Here is a 21,992-nt window from a genome sequence, read left to right as displayed (position 1 = left end):
GCAAAAAGAAATAAGACATGGAGCAGAAGTGCCACATTGAAAAATACACCTGAATTTCTGAATTACCTGCCAAAATGAGGGGCTTCAACATCACAAACAGGCATTTTTATTTCAGAAAGTCCCCCAGAGTTTACTCTCTTGCCCTTTTGAGTTTCACTCAACTCCATTTTTCAGGTTTCACTTTCTTTGATGTCAAATAATTATGTCCGTTCCAGAATTACTGCAACCCTCTTTTTCTCAATTATTGATGACTCCTCCTAACACTTAAAACAGTAGGTGCCTTTTTCAGCTGCGGTCTGGCCGTCACCGATCCACACAACTGTAAAACCAGACAAAAATAATTTATTTCTAGACTCGACCAATTGAAACTGTTTATTATAAGTACTTCTTTTTCATCGTATGTAGAATTTTGATCCATTGTAGCTTAAAGAAAAGCAGAAGTTCCCACGTGTAGTTTTAGGCCTTGCATGAATCCAAGGTTTTTCTCCAACTCTAATCTTTCCGCCTCATTATAAATTGGCTATAAAGCAGCATGCGACTGATGAGCAACTTAAATGTTTTTACTGATCAAAACCGAAATAATCGCACACGGTTACACAGGCCACTGTGAGATCTTGTGGTGGCTTTTTTTCTTTTGACTCAAAATACCACCATATCAGAATTCACAAGTAAATTTGAAGCGTAAAACATAGTCTAATGTCTATTTTTGTCAGGTATTTGCATTGCTGCACCAATGTTGAACTGCAGTGATTTTTACTTGAGATGCACTGAGAAAGTGCCTGGTGACCAGAATTGGTCACAAACAAATGGAGGTTCATGTATCTTGGGGCCCTGCAAGGCCTCATACCAGGTCACATTAGTAACAACACTCTTCTGTGTGGAAGATGTTGCTAGAAGAAGAAATTTCAAGCTTGGGTCCTTTCAGTAGCTGCGATTCCATTCACCTTAAAATTACTTATTCAGTAAAAAATGTGTTTTGCTAAAAGAGTAGCTGATCAAAACATAAATCATTTCCTATTGAAAAACCCTCAAATAGACCAAAATACTCAAATTCTCAAGTAAGGGTAACAGCTTAGTAGAAATCCTCCGTAAAAGTACAACTATTACATTATAAAATGTAAGTGAAGTAAAAGTGTAGAAGCTTTCTTTTAGTTGGAAAAAACTCTGACCATTCTTGCACTTTCTCTGGCATCTCTCTAAAAGGACTTTGGATCGTTTACCTTCATGTTTTAAACCGGGCCTTTCTCACTGACACCAGTAGTTAATTAATTGTCCTGAAATCCCCAAAGTAACACTTGAGATTGTGAGAAAAATCCTAAAGCCACCTTCTCACTGTGAAAGCCAGTTTGTTCTGGGACTTTTCTGTTTCCTCATATTTCTTTGACCGCAAGACTAGATGCCAGTCGCTTCCTCCTCCAGATATCCCAGGAGGAGATACTGTCATACTGTGATCCCACTTTGAGATTAATGGCAGGCACATATTAATTCATTCAGGATCTGCTTATTGAAGCAATTAAAACAGACACTGTGTATCCCTTCTCGCTTTGAATCCCAATTTTGGACCAAAATAACCCCTTTTGCATTTTAATCAGATGATTGAAACACTGTCCTGTTTGCGGAAGATTAATGACCTTTGTCGACGTTGCCACAACTACAAAGCGGCAACACGACAAAGCAGCCTCCCTGCAGAAATCAAGGCCGCTGTGATACATTCGCACATCAAACGAGCAGCGGCGTCTCAAGCCTTGGCAACAGGTCTGCATCTGTTCAGCAGGTGAAACAGCGTGTGTGCTCAAATGTTGTTTATCCCAGCCGGACGTAGCCGGGTGCTACAGACCTCACAGTGTTTCCAATTGACATTTCAAAGATTCGGTTCTCACGTACACCGTGTCATTTCTCTCCTTCGCTGAACTCATTAGCTGCTTCTCGCATTCATGTACAAATATGTGGTCGAGCAGCACATCTCATTACATGAGCCATCATTCGGACTGATGTGGTCACAGAAGTGTTGCCTTTTCGCCTTTAAATAGGGAGGCTTAAAGAAAAATGAACAGTTTCTGTGCTAATGTGTACAGACAATAAAAAAGGAGAGGAAAATGAAAAGAAATGGCAAAGCGAGTGCCTCTCATTAACCCATCTTGGGTCAAGCTGTAAGATCCAGCTGTGGATCCTTAATTTCTCTGCCCTCAAAGTTTGACTTTAGCTTTGTTCTGTCTAATGTTATATGGAATAATGTTAATGAGGAACAAGTCTGGTGCTGTGCTCGTCTGATGTCAAAGAAATGTGGATGTAACATTTATTTATTAACTGTCGTGTCACAGTTGGGGGCAAAAAATGATAAAATAAACCCTGACAATCACATACAGTGGCTTGGAAAAACTATACCCCTTAAATGTTTTCACATCTTGTCACGCAAAGATTTCAAAACATTTTATCAGTTAAAGTGAGTGAATTCAATGCACCTTTATTGAATAAAAACCCAATAAAATGAACAAATTCGTCTTGACAGAATGTGAAAAAGTTTCAGAGGTTCAAATAATTTTGAAGTCTGTATACTCCCATTTATTCTTTGGTATCTTGTACTGTCTCAGCTGCCCGTCTCTAAGCAGAACCTTATCTGTTAGACATGATACGAGGCGATTTGACCGTTTTTGTTCAAATGTTACGCAACATTGCAAAAACTTCAAATCTTACCAACAATGTTTTTGCTGTAGTTTCTGGCACAAACATCTTTGCACACTGGAAATAAGACAAAACTAGCTTACAAGTCACTTTTTAGCAAGTTTTCTTTAAAGTGAATAATTCCGTAACATTGATAAAAAGTTATAGTTCGACTTGCAGATTATTTCAGATGTAACATGAAAAAGTGTGCAAGTTATCATTGCTTTCTGTTTTTTTGGTTACTTGTGAGTTAGCTTTGTCTTATTTCAAGTGCACTAGGATATTTGCACTAGAAACTGAACCAAAAAAAACTTGGTAAGATTTTATTTTTGCAGTTGATAGCTTGTCCTTTTTACTCCTGGCCAGCTGAGCGAAGCAGCTTTACGTCTCCAGTCGGAGCAGCTCTGCTCGTTAGGGCAACCCCAGGGTTCCCATCAAGCCAGAGTGGTTCGTGAAGATCTGTGGGGATATGCTCACAAATTAATACGGTTTAAAGGCAGAGGAAGAAAGGGAAAAATGAAGAAAAAGGCCCGGTTTTCTGGATACTGACCAAAGACCCTCCTCCAATATTTTTTTTTTCTTTTTCCGTGCTGCTAATCAGAGTTCAAAGAACCACTGGCGCAATTACTGTCAGCATCTCCTGAGAGATTTCCTTTCCGCTGGTGGTTAGCCAGGTGCCAGGGCTACAATTATGAAAGACTCCGCTCCACACAGGAAGAGAGCAGCTGATTTAATTAGAAGTGAGCAATCGCAGCAACCAGGTGACTTTTAATTTCCACATACAGGTACCCCCTCATGCACTCATGGCAGCATGCATGTACCCATCTTAGTTTGCCTGCAAGTCAGGAGGCACAAAATGGACACGAGAAGAAAGCGGTAGACCCATACACACACAAAAAAATCCCTTTGTGACCTGACCACTGCAGCGCAGGAGCACTTTAGAGCCACGGGAACATGTAATGGTTAGCGCTTATGATGTAGCTGGCCTCCCTCAGGTTTTTTTTTCTTCTTCTTCTCTGCTTTAGTCCTTTTTCAAAAGACTGCCTTATTACATCTGAATCTAAAGACAGCTCTCTCATCCCATTCTCTCCAGGCACTTAGATCCCACACTCATAGAAACACATGCAGCAGATACAACTTCAGCCTACTTTAGTTTTCAATTATCCTTTGATCCCCCCAATCTTCTGTTCACTGGAACCGCGCTTGCTGTCGCTCTCTGCTTGTTGTGTAATCAGGCATCCGGAGATCTTACTCCCACCTTTGTCACCTCCTCCTCTGTCTCGTCGTCCCTCCGTTTGGAACGGTTTCCACTTGTTGCATGGATTTGAAAAGAGGAAAGATAGCAGAGGTGGTGTTTGTGGGGGTGGGCGGGGCTTATGCATGTGGTAATTTTATGAAATCAAAAGAATCACCAGTGATACTTGGGTGTTTTTGGCTCATATCTTGCTGTTAGTTTGCACAGTTGGAGAACAGAAAGGTGTTTTACTCCCAGAGCTGTCAGACGTGACTGGAAATCCATAACTGCAATAAAAGAAACCAAAGGAGGAATCCAGATGTACTCTAATGCATGCCTAAATTTTACTCTGATGGCTCAAAATGTCACATTTATTAAAAATAAGCGCATGATTAAGAAACTTTGACATTCTTTGTGTCCTTTTAACTGTGATGGATTAAAATTAGCGTAAAAATTCAATTTATTACAAATCAGAGAACATATTTCTTAAAAATCCACTTGTCTCACTTGAGAATGAATTTCTGTTTCTAGGTTTGCTTCTCCAAGATGCACAGACTTGGATAAATTAGACACATTTTGCATGCATGAAATGCTATAATATCCCGTTTTTCCTCTGTGATACAGGGTACCTGTGCGCTGAATATGAAACCGGCTCAAAGAACATTTAATATCAGAGTTGCGTTTTATCCTCCCTGTGCAAACCCCCACCAGCTATCAGCCAAAAGCTAAAGTGACAGGTGCCAACCTTTAAAGGATATTACCTTGTGTGTCGGTAAATGTACAGTTAACTTTACATATTATGCAAACAGTTTGTCTGCACTGTACAGTTTGTGTCCAACCTATTGAATACACAAAAAACAATATTGAATAAAGGCTTTATAAAAAGGAGGTGTGTTTGGAGTGAATTATTTCCTGAAGTATTGTGTTCCTGATGTAAGATTGTCACAAGAGGATTTTAACTTACATTTTGCTTAATTATGTTTTTTTAACAGGTACGCAGTGTTCCAGCCTGGAAAAGTGATGAAAAGTATGGAATCTGATGACAGTATTCGATCAGTGTGGAGAAAGAAAATAAAAGTAGGGAAGGACGTGTGCACTTCTGCACTGTTGTCTAAAATCATGAGCTCTTTAAATCCCTCCCTTATGTTCTTGCTTCTTTATTTCTTGCTTTCACTCTTTTATCTGCTTCCTTTCTTCTGTAGATACACCAAAGTTTGTTTACTTCTTAGCAAAGATTGTTTACTCATTTGCACAATTGGAAGCTAATATTATCTGGTAGTTTTGTGTATTTGAAAACAAAATAAATTTGATTTTGTCTGAGTTAAAAACCAGTTTCAGTGTCTGCAAATTGCTGAACTGCCGTAACGGTAATTGCACAAGCTTTAGGACCTGTGGAAAGCAAATGGGGAACAATCAAAGTACAGTGTCACTGGCATGAAGTTGGTACATGTCATTTAGGTTGACCCCAAAATTACAGACATAAATAGAGAAAAGCATGGGTCTGAAGTTCTGCTGCACACCTTTATTAGTTTCATTTTATTGAGTGGCTGCAGAATAGATTATCAAATGATGCATCTGACTCCTGATATGATTTAATTGTAGGCTTTGACTGGACCAGTCTGACATAAATTTTGCTGTTCACAGATCAGTTTTGAAGACCTTATTAAAACTCTATTTACGAGTCAGATTTAATTAGAGATATCGTAAATAGCTAGTTTGTACTACAAGCCACTGTTGCAGCAGACAAAGTGAAGCGACTGTTAGGCTGTTGAACTAACAAGGCTCAGATATTTAATTAAATGCAGCCCCATAAAGGAGGTGATAATGTCAGTTTCTTGTAAAGGTAGAACGTATTTTTTTGTCAAGTAGATGAATAAAAGTCAATAGAGACGTAGTTCCTGCAGTAAAATGGGTTTTAATTGAGCTCCTTAATGCTACCACTCCCATCCCATTGTGTACCTGTCTCCTTTAAATAGTAATTATGTGAAGTGGGCCCAGCAGACTGCATTTAGCTGCTTCACTACAATTTGATATCCAGGAACAGAAACCAAGCATCATGCTGGCTTACAGCCCTTCTTAATTACCCAGATTGGCTCAAATGTTTATATTTTGTTTTCCAATCTGAGCCCACACCTTGGAAGATATGAAATGCAATACTAAAGAGCAAGAAAAAGCTGGATCCATGCGCATAATTTGTGTCATATCTGCAAATCGGCGCCGTTTGAAATGAAATTCTTGTGCAAGTGTGTCGAGCCTCCAGAGCACGGTGTGACTCGGGTTGCTTTTGTTTGCAAATAAAATACGCCCAAGAAACATATTTTTAATCAAAACTACAAATTTCCTCAGGGCCACCCCCCTTGTTGCAGATCCAAGGCCTGCAGACGGAGACGCAGAGAGAGAAGCTCCAGCAGTCTGAAGGCACCATTAAGTCCCTCCACTATCACAGAGACAGATTGGCAGCTTGACAGGCAGGAACACTCATCCCTCACACCCACACTGCAACGCCTGGCCTCTTCTAAATGACAGGTGAACCAGCAAATACTGTAATTAGGTGGATGTGATTAAAATTTGCATATGTAGATGTAATATAAATGAAGTGCACTCTAAAGAGCAGCGCTGTGTTTAATTAGTGAGGAAGGGGTGGGGGGCGATGTGTGGAGCCGTGGAAAACCTGCAGCTTTCACATGATGGAGAATCTCTCGATTGCGTTTTTTTATATTATTATTAAAAATTTTCCACATCATATATCTTATATGTCTGTTGTGCGATACTTTATTACTTCGGGGCATTTTGTTTCACCTTTTCTAATATAAGCTCATAAGTTTCTGTCTTAGTGAGATCAGAAGGTCCCTGCATATATTTTGGGTAAAAAATTTCACACCATATCCTCGGTCGCACTCGTAGATTTATCGTCTTGCAGATAAAGCAAAATGAGCAAAGAGATGCTAGGCATAGATTCAGGTGCTTGTTTTATGCATTTTCTAGATGGCTTTTCAATCATCCTATCAATTCCAAAACTTACGTTTTCTGTTGCTGACGAAGGACACCGTGATGTTTCCACCACATTTTCTGCATGTAAGCCTTGGAGCATCTTCTTCCTTATGCAGCGTTAATTTATAATATAAAATATCAATAAAATATGTCGAACGTTGTAGCTGTACTATGTCAAGATGTGAAAAAGCGATAGGGAAATTTATTTAGATTTATAAAACCTTCATTCAAACATGCCTTTGCTACCTTAAGTGAAATTTATACGATTTATTAAGAGTCCCGTTAACCACAATCTGTTTTACGAGTTTCTGAAATAACCACAAAAAACTGTGTGAAATGCAATAAATGAAGCTTTTTTAGGATCTCTATTCTTCAGTTAAAATCATAATCAATTCACCAAGATTAATCTGATTGATCATTTCAGCCCGACTCCAAAAGCTCAGGATTTTGAGGCCTAAAAGTACTAACGCCTCTTTCTTTCTCATCAGGAACTTTGATCATCCCGATTTATTTTTGCAAATAAATCGGATGTGTTTCGCTCCATCTGAGCATCAACTAAACCTAAACTCCACTTTCCACAAAGCGACACCCTGAACCCTCACTGAAATGCAGCAGATTGCACCCAGAAATGACACAAAAATGACATTATCTTATCACACTGTGATAATTATAATAATAAAATGTTTCCATTTCCTCCACGTTTGATTAATTTAATTAAAACAGTACTGACTCTTGATTATTTGAGCAACTATCTGCCACAAATGCACGCGCTAACGCACACACACGCGCCAATGTTGTGAGCGCGCGGCGGCAGCAGTGTGTTTGAGGTGGCACTGAGAGCTCACTTGAGAGCCTGTTTCTGTCTGCCTCATTATCATCAAAGACAACAGACACTCACACGCGCTCTCGCTTTCCTGCAAGCACATGCACACAACGGGTGGTTTTCATGGTCACTTCAAGCTGCCCTGTCCCTCGCTGCTGCTGTCAGGAAAAAACCTTGAATCTCTAAACTGTCGACAAATAAGAAACAAGAGGGGCCGCGTGTTGCACTGACCCCCGCACCCACTCCCACTCACTCCCAATGCTTCATGTTGTTTTCAGCAGACTCACCAGTAATGAAAAGCGCCTCGATTCCAGAGCAATCCGAGAGTCTTTAATAGGAGCTGGAATGAATTTGTCTTTAATCAATAATGACTTTAGAAAGGCGTTCTGCTGTTCAGGCCCCATCAGTGAGGATTTTTCCCAATTTAACCTTTAAAGAGACTCAAAGCAAAACATGGATAGTTCACACATCTACACTAAATATGAATATGATTGAGTTTTAGAGACCTAAAATGGAAAAGTTGTACATAAAATAGTATATGGAGGACATATATCATTTATTGTTTTATATATATATTTATGTATCGTCACCAATCACAGTAGAAAATGGGGTATGAATTTTCTGCCATATTGCAAATCTAATATTCTAAACATGTTATTTATGAAAAACTCAAGAAGTGGATACATTTTTCACAAATAAACCAGGAAAACAGAATTGATATTTCAACTTGAATGTATTTTTGAACTATTAAAGTAAAACCCAACCAAAATTGGTACATCGACTGAACAGTGGAGCATTAAGAAACACAAAACGACCACATTCTGCTCAGGAGATATTCTCATTGTAATGACCGTGAATGTTTAAAGCATTGTGTGAAAATTTAAAGTTAATGATGTTTTCTCCGCTGAGACTAAAACTAGCCTTCTCTTTTCCCCTCCTACAAACATTTTAATGCGTTCTAAATCCTTGAAGCTTCCTTCCTGCTTATTTGAAAGAGACTGATAATATATATATATATATATTACTTAATGGGATTTGTGTGTTTTTAATACAAACTGATGCAGCCCATTGTGTGTAAGCTCTGTTTTCTGATGTTATGAATTCAGCCTGAAGATTGACATTTCTTCCACTTTTTACGAGACAAAAGCTCAACTTTGCAGAGCAGTAGGTGCCTTTTTTCCAGCTCAGCACCAAAATGGAGACCGACATGACTTGCAAGGCTGACAGCATGTCAATATGTTTTCAGCTTGCTCTAACCTAAAGCTATGCATGACATTTCCCTGCATGGTGACCTTTTAAACTTTCTTAAACCTTTTGAGCCCGGTTTCATGATTGGGTTGGATTTGCGACCAAATATTACTTTCAAGCAGAGCAGTTTGAAAATTCTGCACTCCTTCTCCATAGCTTTTAATCTCGTTTTTGTGCTCACATTAACTTGACAAACATCTAATGCTCTGAATCTGATTTTGTGCCATTTTGGTATCTGAGAATCTAATCAGCTCAATTTAAACAACTTATTTAAAATGAGGCATAGCCAACGATAGGAAAATTGATTGATACAAGTTTTAATTAGCACGTATTTTCCACCAGCGTCAGTTCTTTGCATTATTTAGTTTTTGAGAACGGATCTGTTCCAGATTCCAGCCTGGACGGCGCGTCGGATGCGGCGTCCCTTTCATGACGGCAACTCGTCTCATTATCTGAGAAGCACTGAAAGAGAGAAATGAGAACAAAATCAGAGACGGGCAGCTTTTGTCTCGCTGCTTTGGCAATATTGTTCTCAACTGTCATGCAAATGAGGAACAGCAGACTAAAAAAAAAACAGCGAGGAATTGAATGGGAACAGATAGTAAGAGAAAATTACTGCCTCATATGGAAGAAAGGACCGCTGTAATTTCTTTTGGCAAATTGTAATCGATTAGGTTCTGAAAAGCAAATATGGATCTGACATCAACAAATTTAAACATTTCATGCACATTGATGCATTTCGGCTTTAGGTGTCTGCAGTCAGTTTCTGCTTTACATAATATTTGACAACCGCTTCATGATTGCACATCCACTTCCCAAGATTAGGATTTGTCTCCACATCCTGACTTAAATAAGGACTTGTAAAGCTGTGAGTCACAGGGAGGTTTTCACAGCAATCACCGTCACTTCATGCGGCGCATCGTGTGGAGCTTGACCGCTCCAAAGCTTTTGAAGCATCGCTTTAATCTGCGGCCAGATGTAAACTTTGGGAAATTGTTGCCATGAGTTGAAGCTGGAGTGGAAATCTCTTCTTGAAATCATCCTTTGGCTTTCACAAGACTTGTTCACATCTCCAATAAAGCGATATCTATCAGCATATTGAACAACAGATGTGTAAAAAAAAAAAAAAAGTAACAGATTTTACTCGAGAATCGGCAGCATTAAGCGTAATTTAGAAGAAATGATTCATTAGGGTTTGACCCAATCTCAGAACCTTTTTTGGATGTCTTTCCTCTTTCTGTTTCTGTCACCTTCCTGTCTGTAAACTGGATAAAGTCCTTTACTAGCGCAAAATCCTAAAAAATAGTAAGCAAAAACTTGAGAGACAACATACCAGACTAAAAAAACATGGTGTGTGTACATTGCGTCTCACAGACCATCTTATGTGCAGCACACATTTTCACAGAGATTAGTACTGTCAGATAAATTGGAGAAGAAATCTGACATAAAAGCTTTTTCTTTTTTTCTTTTTTTTACTGAAGAGAAAAAAGCTGCTGCCACCTGAGTGGAAGCATTTTTCCTCAGCCGAGTTCAGCAACCTCCAGCTGTTGCTTCTCTCTCCTCTGATTCTGTAATATCTGAAATATCACACTTGTCTCCATGTCTGAGTCAGGTATTCTAGGATTCGGCGCTGCTTCTTCCACAATCATGACTCAAATGAAAATTGAACAGTGAAATGTTTGACACAGCTGATAAAAGCAGGTCAGCACTTGAGCATATTATTGCAGACGGATACAGCCGTGGGATATGGGACATGGAAATGTGGCTTAAAATTTAATAGGGATGTTTCTTCTGTTTTTATTCTGGGAAAAATAGAGTAAATGCATTGCTTTTCTAACAATTTCTTTGCCTTGATATTGTTCATATTTTGCTGTGTTGCATAAACTACCTTCACTGTATTTTAACGGGTTTAATTTGATATAAATCTGGATATCTGAGTGCATTATGACATGACTGCACCATGCTTTGAGAAGGCTTTCGTTTAGCAGGAGTAGGGAATCTCAAAGACGTTTCCAAAGGGTTTCGAGAACAAATGCTTGCCACACTTTTCAGATTATCTAAAAAAAAAAGAAAAGAAAATGTGTCTAGTTCCTTCCAATTTGTGTTAATCATATATTTGAGGTTGTAATATTAGGATTTCAGGGGTATGAACACTTTACCGAGGCTTCATAGATGCAGGCAAAGCATGAAATATTTCTTAAAGCTACTGAAGCATGAAAATACTCCAGCCTTACGCTTGTATATCTTATTTTGTGGATAATATTACTGAAAAGTAAGGTCTTGGTTATGTTGTGGAAAAAACTATTTTCCACCACAGTTATTATAAAGTCATAAAGGGCACCTCAGCTGCTTTAATATTAAAGTTTTGAAGAAGCCTTCAATATCAGAATTCATAAATATTACATTTTATATGAATGGAATTCCCTGAGTGACTCTCATTTGACAAACACCAATATCCATTCATAATTTGGTTTAGTCACATCTTCTGTCATGGAGCCATGCACCAGTTTTTAGCTCTCTAATAATAAATTAAACCTTGAAATCTGAGCTTATGACACATACAACGTGTTTGTGTTCACTGATAAATATGTGACTGATCCAATGCTTTCAGTCTTGTGAATATTTTAAGACTTAATTATTGTTTTGCCAAACTGCAGCTATGGAAAGCTGAGGTGAAGCAGAGCTGTTCCAGGGGAGAGGAAACCTTGGAGATATCTCAACTGACATCTAAAATAAATCACATTGCAAGAATACAGTCCCAGCAATATGGTCCCACTATGTGACAAGATGAGCACAGCGGAAATATCCGAGTGTAATATTTCGTCTTTTAGCAGCATTCACTAATCTTTCTTTTTCCCCCACTAGCTTAAGACCTTTGGCGGGTAAATGTCACTAGCTTGCTGGGAGACCTGCTGAGTGGCTCTGCCTTTTGAGACTCGGCTGTAATTGTTGCAGGTTGTGGACGACTGAAGGACTCGGGGTCAGGTTCAGACCCAGGCCAGTTTGTCTGGAGTCCTCACAGCTTAGGGAAGGGCAGACAAGGGTTTCTCCTGCTGGGTTGTTTGTTTTAATTTGGCATTTTAATGAATTCACGAACGATGCGGGTACACTGCATCTGAGAGTGGGTAGTGTTTTTCTAATTTTGTCAGTAAAAATGGAGTTTCAGACTCCTTTGTTGATCATTTATGACGAATGCATAAATTTATGTTTCGTGTTGAAGGGCAAGAAGTCAGTGTTCCTCAAAATAGCAAAACTTTTTCATAGAGAGAATTTTGATGAAGTTAGCATTAGTTCTACAGATCAGCTAGCTGTTGCAGGAATCTAGAAGAGTAGGAACTAAAAAAAAGTCTTTGTTTTATGATTCTTCAGATCGTTTCAGATTTGTTACTTGTTTAGATTTATTTATTGGAGAGGTCTTCTGTAATCATTTGGTGAGGATATTGATCTAATTTCTCAAAAATGTATTATGATTAAGATTAGGTCAGAATTTGTCCTGTTGAATTTCATCTCATCCGGAAGAATCGTCTTCTTTGCATTTAACAAGAGAATAAGAAACTCTCCCAGTGTCGTGTCTTTTGGGGGAAATGCAGTTAAAATGGACCAGGGACCTTTGGGAGCAGCATGTTCTTTACAGGTTTTGTTCCACACTGATAAAGGCAAAAGTGCATGCATGGAGCAAAAGAATAAGCCACCGCATGGCCAAAAGTACTAACAGGTAACTCAGCATGTTGATTCATTCAACAAGAAAAAAAAACAACAACTCTGCGATGCCGAGCAGCAGCCATATTGAGGGCTTTTTATCCCTCCATTTTTAGAGGTTGGCTTTGAAGCCACGGCTTCACGGTCTGAGAGCGAGGGAGAGAAAGTACTTCCTTTGGAGATTTCTGAGAATAGGCGGCTTTATTTTTGTCTACCTCTACGCGCAGAATGGAGAAAAATGGACTGGAGCTGAGAGTGAAGAGAGTCAGACAAATAGAGAGATCAATGCCTGACAGCAGCAAAAAATACCATGTAAAAGAAAAGTGTCTTTTTTTGGTTAGGTGACCTTGGAAGCTGCCTGTGGAGTGAAACGTAATTGAGGACAAGGTCAAGAAAATTATACTTTTTATTTGCAGTCCTTTACACACAAAAAAAATCTCCTTTTGTTACTATTTTAGTTTATGAATCAGACTCTCAGCCTTTGGTTGTGGTCAACATTCAACCATTTTTGGCAGTAGTTGGGGAAGTTGTGCTTGTTTTGTTGCTCTTATTGACATTTTAAAACCTCTCATTTAAAGCTGTTGAGATGGTTTGTGACTCAAATCCCTTAAAGTCAGGCACCTTTCTAAATATGTTCCAAGAAAATCTAATGGAATGATTAATGCTAAGTGGAATTTTTATTTCTGTTACTTGCGTTGAAGGAGTTGGGGAGTAGTAATAAAACTTGAAGCAGTATTTCCATCAGAAACTTGCAAGACGGCCAAGCATAAACAAATAAACCCACCTGTTTCCTCCCACTTCCCTCTGCCCGGCGATCTGGCTCTCCTTCTGTTTTTGCTGTCTGTCAGTAAAAGAGACGGTGGCATTTCCAGCTTGCAGACAGCTTCTCCCATCAGGCCTCATGACTGATGGGAGAAGTTCTGGGCATGCGAATGAATACGTGGGTGCAAATAAACGATTCTCGGCCCGTCCTTTAACACGTCCATCAATCCGTCTGACCATCCAGGCTGAATAAATATCTTTAAAGTTTGAATGCAGCACAAATGCCAAAGTCAGTGACTGAAATCACATTTGCCTAAAGCCATGTCTGCCGTGGAGATTTTGATCAGCTGTTACTTCACTCAGTTCTTTGGTCTGTTGCAGTAAATAACAACTTAACTAAATGTGTTAAGTTTTGGTATGGATGTGCTGTGAATTTAATAGCATTGACATATGACTGATGTTTGGAGAGATATTTACTTTTGGACATATTTTTGCACTTTTGTGCTCTTACAAAAGTGTAAAATCCCTTTTTAAGATTTTGTTATGATCTTTTCAAGGGGAAGTGTGTTTTATACTTTATGTGATCTATGCTAAAAGATGTAGAATGAAACATAATTACGTACAGATCAAATAGCACTTAGCAAAGGAACAGCAGTGTCTCTCCTGCAGCCTATATTCAGTCTCCACTATTTTCATTACTTTCTGCATCTCATGAGTTCATCAGATTAGCTGTGGTGTGTTGTGGTAGGAATATATGAACAAAGAAAGTGTTGTAATGAAACCGAAGTTGTTAAAACATTATAAGCATTTAAAATGAAATAGCCATTGCTTGTAAATATGTCCAACCCTTGAAGTCCCCAAACTCATAGTTGTAGTTTCATGTGGTTTAAATTCTGTAAACCAAATCTCCTAATAAAATCTCCTAATGATCACCTTTTGCTACCCAATCATTAATCGATTAAGCTAAAAAGAAATCAACAGATCAGCTCAACGCTGTATTGATAAGTCCAGCAGAAAGGGCTGAACTTTTCACATGTTGATGTTTGAAGTATTTTTCAGCTGCAGATGCATCCTTTGCTGCAAATAATCAAGTGTTGACTAAATAAATTCTGTATTGTTGCATTATTAGCAATGAAATGTATATTTTTTACTTTGAAAAATAAATGTAATTATTAGTTTATTTTCATCTCATAATGTATTTCTAATAGTCTACAGTTATTTTTATCTCTGAGTTTATACTTATATATATATATATATATATATATATATGTGTGTGTGTGTGTGTATAAATGAAGACGGAACAAAATACAAAGCACATTAAGCTCCTTAATCGTCCCAGCTTTCAGAAGCACTTGTGGGCCTGTGAGAGGAATCTGTCACAGCTACGAAAAGTGGGACAAAGAACTGCCAGTCACAAAAGAACAGGGGGGGACCAAAAAAAAAATTCAGTCCCCCAAATTTGTCAGGCCTGACTTGAACTAACGATGGGCGAGATTCCTGTAGAGATCCTCCCCGTAGCAGAAGACTGTAAGTCTCTGTAGCCTTGAACAGAGAATGTGGTGGGTGTGAGCCGAGTCTGACAGCTTCCAGCCAAGCCTGCAGCGTCATGTTTCTCCACAGATTGTAGACGAGCGGCTCTGCTGTCATGCGGACTCCTTTTACAAGTGAAAATACTTAGATCAGAGGGCGATGGCAGCTCAGCTGGAACTGTCTGAGAAACCCCCTGCCCCACTTGCTGCCTATCTGCTGGGCTGACCACCCTGAGATATCTCCCAAAACACAATTTCAGGAGGCTGACTCCACAATGAGATCTTGTAAGGGATATTTAACTTATTTTTTTCTTACTTCTTTTGCTTACTCGGTTTCCAGGTGAACACAACGCAGTCTTGGTGCAGCCCAAACGCTGCTTTATCTCACTGACAGAGGAGTGGCTGAGGCAGATGATAGATGAGACGCATAAGCCAGGGCTGAATTGTATGGGTGTGAGGCTTGCTTAAAATTCAAAATGGGGAACATCAGAGCAAAGCTGTCAAGCGATGTGGAGGAGTCGAGATAATACAGAAGCGAGAGAGAGAAAAAGAAGGTAACTCTGTTGAAACATCAAGAAATCCAGCTGATTTGAAGTAAGCCCAGCTGTCTGAGAGTTTGAAAACAGAAAGCAGAGGAGAAAGATGGAGATTCAAATGTGCTGGTGATTTGTCTTGTTTTCAACACCTTATTCTGCTCTAGAGGGCTTTTTGCTTTTCATTTTGAATTCGCATCATCGATAATCGATGTCGATAATAGCAACAGTCTTTAGTGGAGCACTGACTGAAATTTCTGTAGAGAAGTCTGGATGTGTAGTTGAAACCAAGAGTGATGGGATAGGGAGTGATGCACTTCAGTGGAACAGGCTTCTGCTGGTGCAGAATTATGATGCATGTCTCACTTCAATTACGCAAAAACTTGAAGACATTTGAAATCTATCGGATATGTATCCGATTTAGTGGAAATGATATAAATCGTATATTTTTGAGTGAAAAGATCGGAATTGGGTTGTTTAGTCTGCCCTGAGAAAATCAGCTATGTGCCACATATTGGCCAAAAAAATCACATTTGAACCACATTTGCATACAGTGTGAACACTTCCTGCTGGCTGACAGGAAGTGTTAACCAACTTCCTGTTGTCAGACAGGTTCTCTCTAAATAAATAAATAAAAGTATGAACTCCAGGGCCACATAGAGGTCAATGTCATGATTATAAAATCCTCCACTGTTCAGCTGCAGAAATATCTGCAAAGCCTTTTCTGAAGCAACAAAACACAAAGCTGGATATTATCACACACTTTATGTTCTTTATGCTGATTTAATTACAGTCCGCAGCTCCAATAAGCCTAATCATAATTCAACAAATGCAAAAGCATTTTTCTTTTTTTTTTATGCAGATTTGTCCTCCAGACTCTTGTTAAAGTAAACAGCAAACCAGGGAGGTGAAGGGAGGTGAATCATTTCCCAACCTGCAGAAATTGCATGCTAAAGCTGGCATGTTGTGTATTGTAGCCTCTATGTTTTACATCAAAACCAGGGTCCAGCTGGCAGCGATCAGAAACAATAGCAATGAAAAGGAGCGACAAGAATTCATCCTTTTGATAAGATTCTCTCAAACACACCTACTGCCGGAAATGCCAGTAAATGTCATCTGTCTGTTTTAGGCTTGACAACATACACAGAGACATTCTCGTTTCTTTTTTTTTTTTTTTTCCCTGTCTCACCTTCAAACCCAGCTGGAAGGACGAACAACAGAAAATCACGGTTTGAATGAGTCACAGGGAATTGAACCAGCTGTGTCTTTCACACTGGATAAAATTGGGAACGGTGAAAGGATACAAAGATATTCTTCATCCCTAGGTCATGTATCTTTGTAGGAAGGCCATAACAACGTGACTTGGTTTTGTCATTCTTTTTTTTTTTTGATATTAAGTCAATCAGTTTTTATTGTGCTGCAGAAATAAGCCAAAATATTGACCATAGTGACATCAATCATGTAACATTTTGTGATTTCAGCCCAACAAAAATTTGAGCATCTGATTTGATGCTGAAATTTGAAAAATATTATTCATTTATTGTCCAGCTCCAATTTCACCATATGTAATCCAAATGAAAATGGAAGCAAGTCTTGTCTTCAACACTGCTTGAAACTACTCTCATGCCTTGCAGAAATCTCCAAACGTCGATATATCTGAGCAAATCTGAGTGTTGGCAGATCTCACTGGATGACCTCTGTTTGACCATCAGCTATAGGATTTTGATGACTGACACACTGGCTGTAAATATTGATTTAAATTGTGTAGCAGCTGCAGAAGATATCGGCAGGTAGGCTGCTAAATTTACAGTAAAAGAATAGAAACGTTCAAGCATGCACAACATGCAACATGTGCTTCTTTTCTGATTCTGTGAAGTGTAGGCGCATGACCAGGCTCACACCCTCCAAGGCTGCCAGGACCTGCGAGAACCACTAACATGATGGGAATAGACTGATACCAGGTCTGTTTTTTTTTTCCACGGAAGTCTTGTTCAATATAAAGGTCAGCAGTGCAAAGCTATTTTTGAGGAGGGGGAAAAAAATCACACCCACGGCTTTGGGAATACTAGGAGAAATGTCTAGAGAGATCAGAAACCATTTCGTTGTCACTGACCGATGCACTCACAAACACTTCTATACACTCAGATATATCACATCAGACACAAAGAGATGGAGGAGTGTGCAGAAGGAAGAAAAATGCCGTTCCAGTTCAGCAGTCAAGTGCCTCGCCGCTCTGGCTTCTCAAATTGACAATTTTCTCAAACTGTTATCCAGAAAGATGAGGGAGCTTCCTTTATATGTGCCTGAAGCGACGGCTCTGCGGACAAGTAAGCAGGTATTTACTCACAAATGAGGCACGCACACTTTCACAAGTCCTGGACGGAAATGAAACCAGTTGAATAAGATCTCGCAGCTGGAAAGAGGACAGCTCATCAGTAAGATGTGGAGACCAATTACGTTTTAATTCACAATATAATTTAAAGTGTGAAAATCTCGCTGCATGAAACCAGGAATCTAAAACCACAGTAATAAGGCTTATTGAGCAAGTAAAAATTGAATAAAAAGACTCTTGCTACCTCTAGTGGCTTTTTTTGGAAGGTTTCATCATTCATTCATGTATTTTTTTTTTTTTTTATAAACTGGAAAAATAATTCTAAAATATTTAAAAAAGTAGTAAGTAGTATTTATTTTTTTGTTTTTTATTGTCATGAACAAAAACATAAAAAGAAAATATAAAGTAAGTTTACTCTGGGACAAACACCTGGTGAGAGTACTTCGTCACCAGCTTCGTCTTCTATCGCAAATTACTGCGTTAGAAGAGTCAGAAATGTCTCGGTCTTATGAAACCATTGCTCATGTAACAAATTAATAGTCAGCAATGGTTTTCCTGAGCCAGCTGTAAACACAACACGAGCGCCAAGATGCTTGGTGCTCAGGTTTTAAACCTGTGCGGCAGCTTCGTCTCACTCAGGTCAAGGTGACCTGTTAACGAGCTTAACAAGATATATTTATATATATCCTGAAATATTTGGAAAAGTACAATAGTAAATGACAAAATTCCAAAACCAAACTCTACAAGCCCAGATCCCGACAGTATCTTTGTTTTTGCTACAAAAAAGGACAACATGACAATTTATTTGCATGCTTGTAATTATTATTAATATAAGACATGTCACCATCGTGATAGAAAGAAGTTCTTTCACTTGTCTTGCATGCATCAGGCTTTTTCTTCTGTGTGGATTCGCTGATGACGCTTCAGGCCTGAAGAATTTCTGAATCTTTTCTCACACTGACTGCAGCTATAAGGCTTTTCACCAGTGTGGCTTCGCTGATGACACTTCAGGTCATAAGAATTTCTGAATCTTTTCTCACACTGACTGCAGCTATAAGGCTTTTCACCAGTGTGGCTTCGCTGATGACACTTCAGGTCTGAAGAATATCTGAATCTCTTCTCACACTGACTGCAGCTATAAGGCTTTTCACCGGTGTGGATTCGCTGATGACTCTTCAGGCCTGAAGAACATCTGAATCTCTTCTCACACTGACTGCAGCTATAAGGCTTCTCACCAGTGTGGCTTCGCTGATGACACTTCAGGTCATAAGAATATCTGAATCTCTTCTCACACTGACTGCAGCTATAAGACTTTTCACCAGTGTGGCTTTGCTGATGATACTTCAGGCCTGAAGAATTTCTGAATCTCTTCTCACACTGACTGCAGCTATGAGGCTTTTCACCAGTGTGGCTTCGCTGATGACACTTCAGGATTGAAGAATTTCTGAATCTTTTCTCACACTGACTGCAGCTATAAGGCTTCTCACCAGTGTGGCTTCGCTGATGACACTTCAGGTCTGAAGAATATCTGAATCTTTTCTCACACTGACTGCAGCTATGAGGCTTTTCACCGGTGTGGATTCGCTGATGACACTTCAGGTCTGAAGAATATCTGAATCTCTTTTCACACTGACTGCAGCTATGAGGCTTTTCACCAGTGTGGCTTCGCTGATGACGCTTCAGGTCTGAAGAACATCTGAATCTCTTTTCACACTGACTGCAGCTATGAGGCTTTTCACCAGTGTGGCTTCGCTGATGACGCTTCAGGTCTGAAGAAATTCTCTCTTCTCACACTGACTGCAGCTATAAGACTTTTCACCGTGTGGATTCGCTGATACTCTTCAGGCCTGAAGAACATCTGAATCTCTTCTCACACTGACTGCAGCTATAAGGCTTCTCACCAGTGTGGCTTCGCTGATGATACTTCAGGCCTGAAGAATTTCTGAATCTCTTCTCACACTGACTGCAGCTATAAGGCTTTTCACCAGTGTGGCTTCGCTGATGATACTTCAGGCCTGAAGAATTTCTGAATCTCTTCTCACACTGACTGCAGCTATAAGGCTTTTCACCAGTGTGGCTTCGCTGATGATACTTCAGGTCATAAGAATTTCTGAATCTCTTCTCACACTGACTGCAGCTATAAGGCTTCTCACCAGTGTGGCTTCGCTGATGACGCTTCAGGTCTGAAGAATCTGTGAATGTCTTCTCACACTGACTAAAGCTATAAGACTTTTCACCAGTGTGGATTCGCTGAAAAAGTACAATAGTAAAAAATTACAATAAGATTATTGTAAAATTTGTCAAATTTTATTGTACAATAATAAAATTTAGCAAAAGACATAACATAATTCAGCAGAAGCAGAATTGGAGAACAGATTATTGAAAAATAGGTTACTGTCACTGAAATTAAGCTGTACAGACACTCGAAAAATTGCCTTAGTAATAAATATTTAGCGTAAGGAAAAATCTAAAAGATGTTGCTGTGGATAATCAACGAATGTGTCAGAATTCTTTGATGGTTGTAAAATAGGTATGATGCATGATTCTGGAGAGAAAAAGGTGGAAAACCTTTTATATGTTGCTTTTAGCCCAAAACTATTTGTAAAACAAAACCCTCTTCTATAGTTAAATGTTTAGCAAAGTGACAAGTCATGTAACATTGCTCCAAAAAAGTGTTGTTTTTTTTATTGTCTGGACTGAAGGCAAAGATGGTTCTTTGGACTATAAAGAATACTGAGAGCAATTCAAAGAACCCAAATAAAAAAAAAATGTTTTTGAAGTGTGGCACGAAGCCAGAGTGCACAGAGAAACCTCATGCATGCACAGAGAGAACATTCAAACTAAATGCAGGAAAACTATTAAAAAAAAAAAAAAAAAAAAAAAAGTAGCACTCAGTTTCCCACAACTTTTAAAAACAAACCTCTTCTAGTGATGTCACTGTGCTGGTAACACCAGCCTTCTCTTCCAATAGACATTCCTCCATTTCAGTTCTGCGTAAAACAGACATGCATAATATGTAAAATAGAACTGACTTTATTTGCATAGCAGTGGCAATAGTTTTAGTTGAAACTAGATATTTATCCTGACTTCACTCATTATGATTTTAAAACAGTCTTAACTTCCAGCTTTATGTCAGCTAGCTTTACCAAAGTTAAATATTTTCCCTAATTACTCAGAAAAGTTCTCATTTCTGTTATTATTTTAAAAAGTTTTCATAAGCTAACTATCCAATTAAACAGATGCTTTGTAAACTCATTCATGTTAATAGTGATAAATGAGAATCAGAGATGATTTCTACTTTGCACATTTAATGACATGATTCTACATATAGTGCAAAGTGAATTATTAAACGTCAGTGTAAATTATTACAAATGTAAATTATAAAAAATAAGCCTTTACTTACAATTTATTTGACAGACCTCTGCAGGTGATCTTTGTCATATTTACATTTGACAGATGCTCTTATGGTTTCCAAGGTAGCATTGTTCAAAAGATTACAGCTCCATAAACATTTTAACTGTATATATTTTTTTAAAAAACCATTGAGCCATCTTAAGTAGTTTTATTTGCATAAGACTTAATATGACATTTCTGTATTAAAGATACTTTTTATTTGAAGTTCCAATGAAAATTAAAGGACAAATTAGGATGGGAAACCTTTTAATGTCATTGTCACTTCTGCCCTTTGACCAGCAGGTGGCATTATTAGTCAAAAATCAAATCCCAAAGCATCACCTCAAGAAATGTGCAGAAAAGTATTAGTAATGACACTTTTTTTTGTTGGAAAAAATACATTTTATTAAAGAAGTAGGGTGGATTTGCATTACTTTATGAGCTACCCAATGAATTTCCAAGACCAGACAACATACAAGTCCAGACCTCCAATTCAGTCAGGTTACACTCAGAGAAATGTCTGCGTCTTACCAAAGTATACCTGCTCTGATGTGGAGGGGCGAAATGTGGCGATAACCAAAAACCTGAAATATTTCCTCCACCTGCAGAAGTAAAAGGTTTGTCACCCAACAGCAGTGCTGTTGTACCGTTCGGCACCAAATGAACGGCTACTTTTGAGACATTGAAGAGAAACATGAGCTGTTTTTAAATCATGCCTGATGTCGGACCACGGCTCCCTCACTTCGTGATCTACATTCGAGATTATCTTGAATAAATGTAGCAGACC

The 21,992-nt window shown here is 38.8% G+C and overlaps 2 protein-coding genes across 2 annotated transcripts in view; one reads left to right on the top strand and one right to left on the bottom strand.

The window, feature by feature from the left end:
* LOC129355427 (fibroblast growth factor 14-like) overlaps positions 1-5,096 on the top strand; it is a 50,266-nt gene extending 45,170 nt beyond the window's left edge. The window contains exon 6 of the mRNA XM_055025005.1: positions 4,888-5,096. Coding sequence (XP_054880980.1) covers positions 4,888-4,916 — 29 coding nt within the window. The 3' untranslated portion in view covers positions 4,917-5,096. The remainder of the gene's footprint in view (positions 1-4,887) is intronic.
* A 13,533-nt stretch (positions 5,097-18,629) lies between these two features.
* On the bottom strand, positions 18,630-21,285 carry LOC129355413 (zinc finger protein 271-like). The gene is made up of 4 exons (XM_055024975.1): positions 21,216-21,285; positions 20,733-20,802; positions 19,658-20,062; positions 18,630-19,579 (listed from the first exon to the last, which is right to left on the bottom strand). The coding sequence occupies exons 1-4, from the start codon at positions 21,251-21,253 to the stop codon at positions 18,698-18,700; spliced, it is 1,395 nt and encodes a 464-aa protein (XP_054880950.1). The 5' UTR covers positions 21,254-21,285; the 3' UTR covers positions 18,630-18,697.
* Positions 21,286-21,992: the final 707 nt, after the last annotated feature.

The sequence above is a fragment of the Poeciliopsis prolifica genome, unplaced genomic scaffold, assembly GCF_027474105.1.
Source record: "Poeciliopsis prolifica strain line A6 unplaced genomic scaffold, Auburn_PproV2 SCAFFOLD134, whole genome shotgun sequence".
Taxonomy (NCBI): domain Eukaryota; kingdom Metazoa; phylum Chordata; class Actinopteri; order Cyprinodontiformes; family Poeciliidae; genus Poeciliopsis; species Poeciliopsis prolifica.
Note: the sequence above shows the minus strand (reverse complement) of the source record. Positions and strands in the feature narration are given on the sequence as shown.

Coding starts and splice junctions, on each gene's coding strand:
- LOC129355413 (XM_055024975.1), bottom strand. CDS start 21,253: ATGACAAAGATCACCTGCAGAGGTCTGTCAAATAAATT. Junction 20,803..21,215: donor AGAGGTCTGTCAAATAAATT/GTAAGTAAAGGC, acceptor TGTTTTACGCAG/AACTGAAATGGAGGAATGTC. Junction 20,063..20,732: donor CAGTGACATCACTAGAAGAG/GTTTGTTTTTAA, acceptor GTACTTTTTCAG/CGAATCCACACTGGTGAAAA.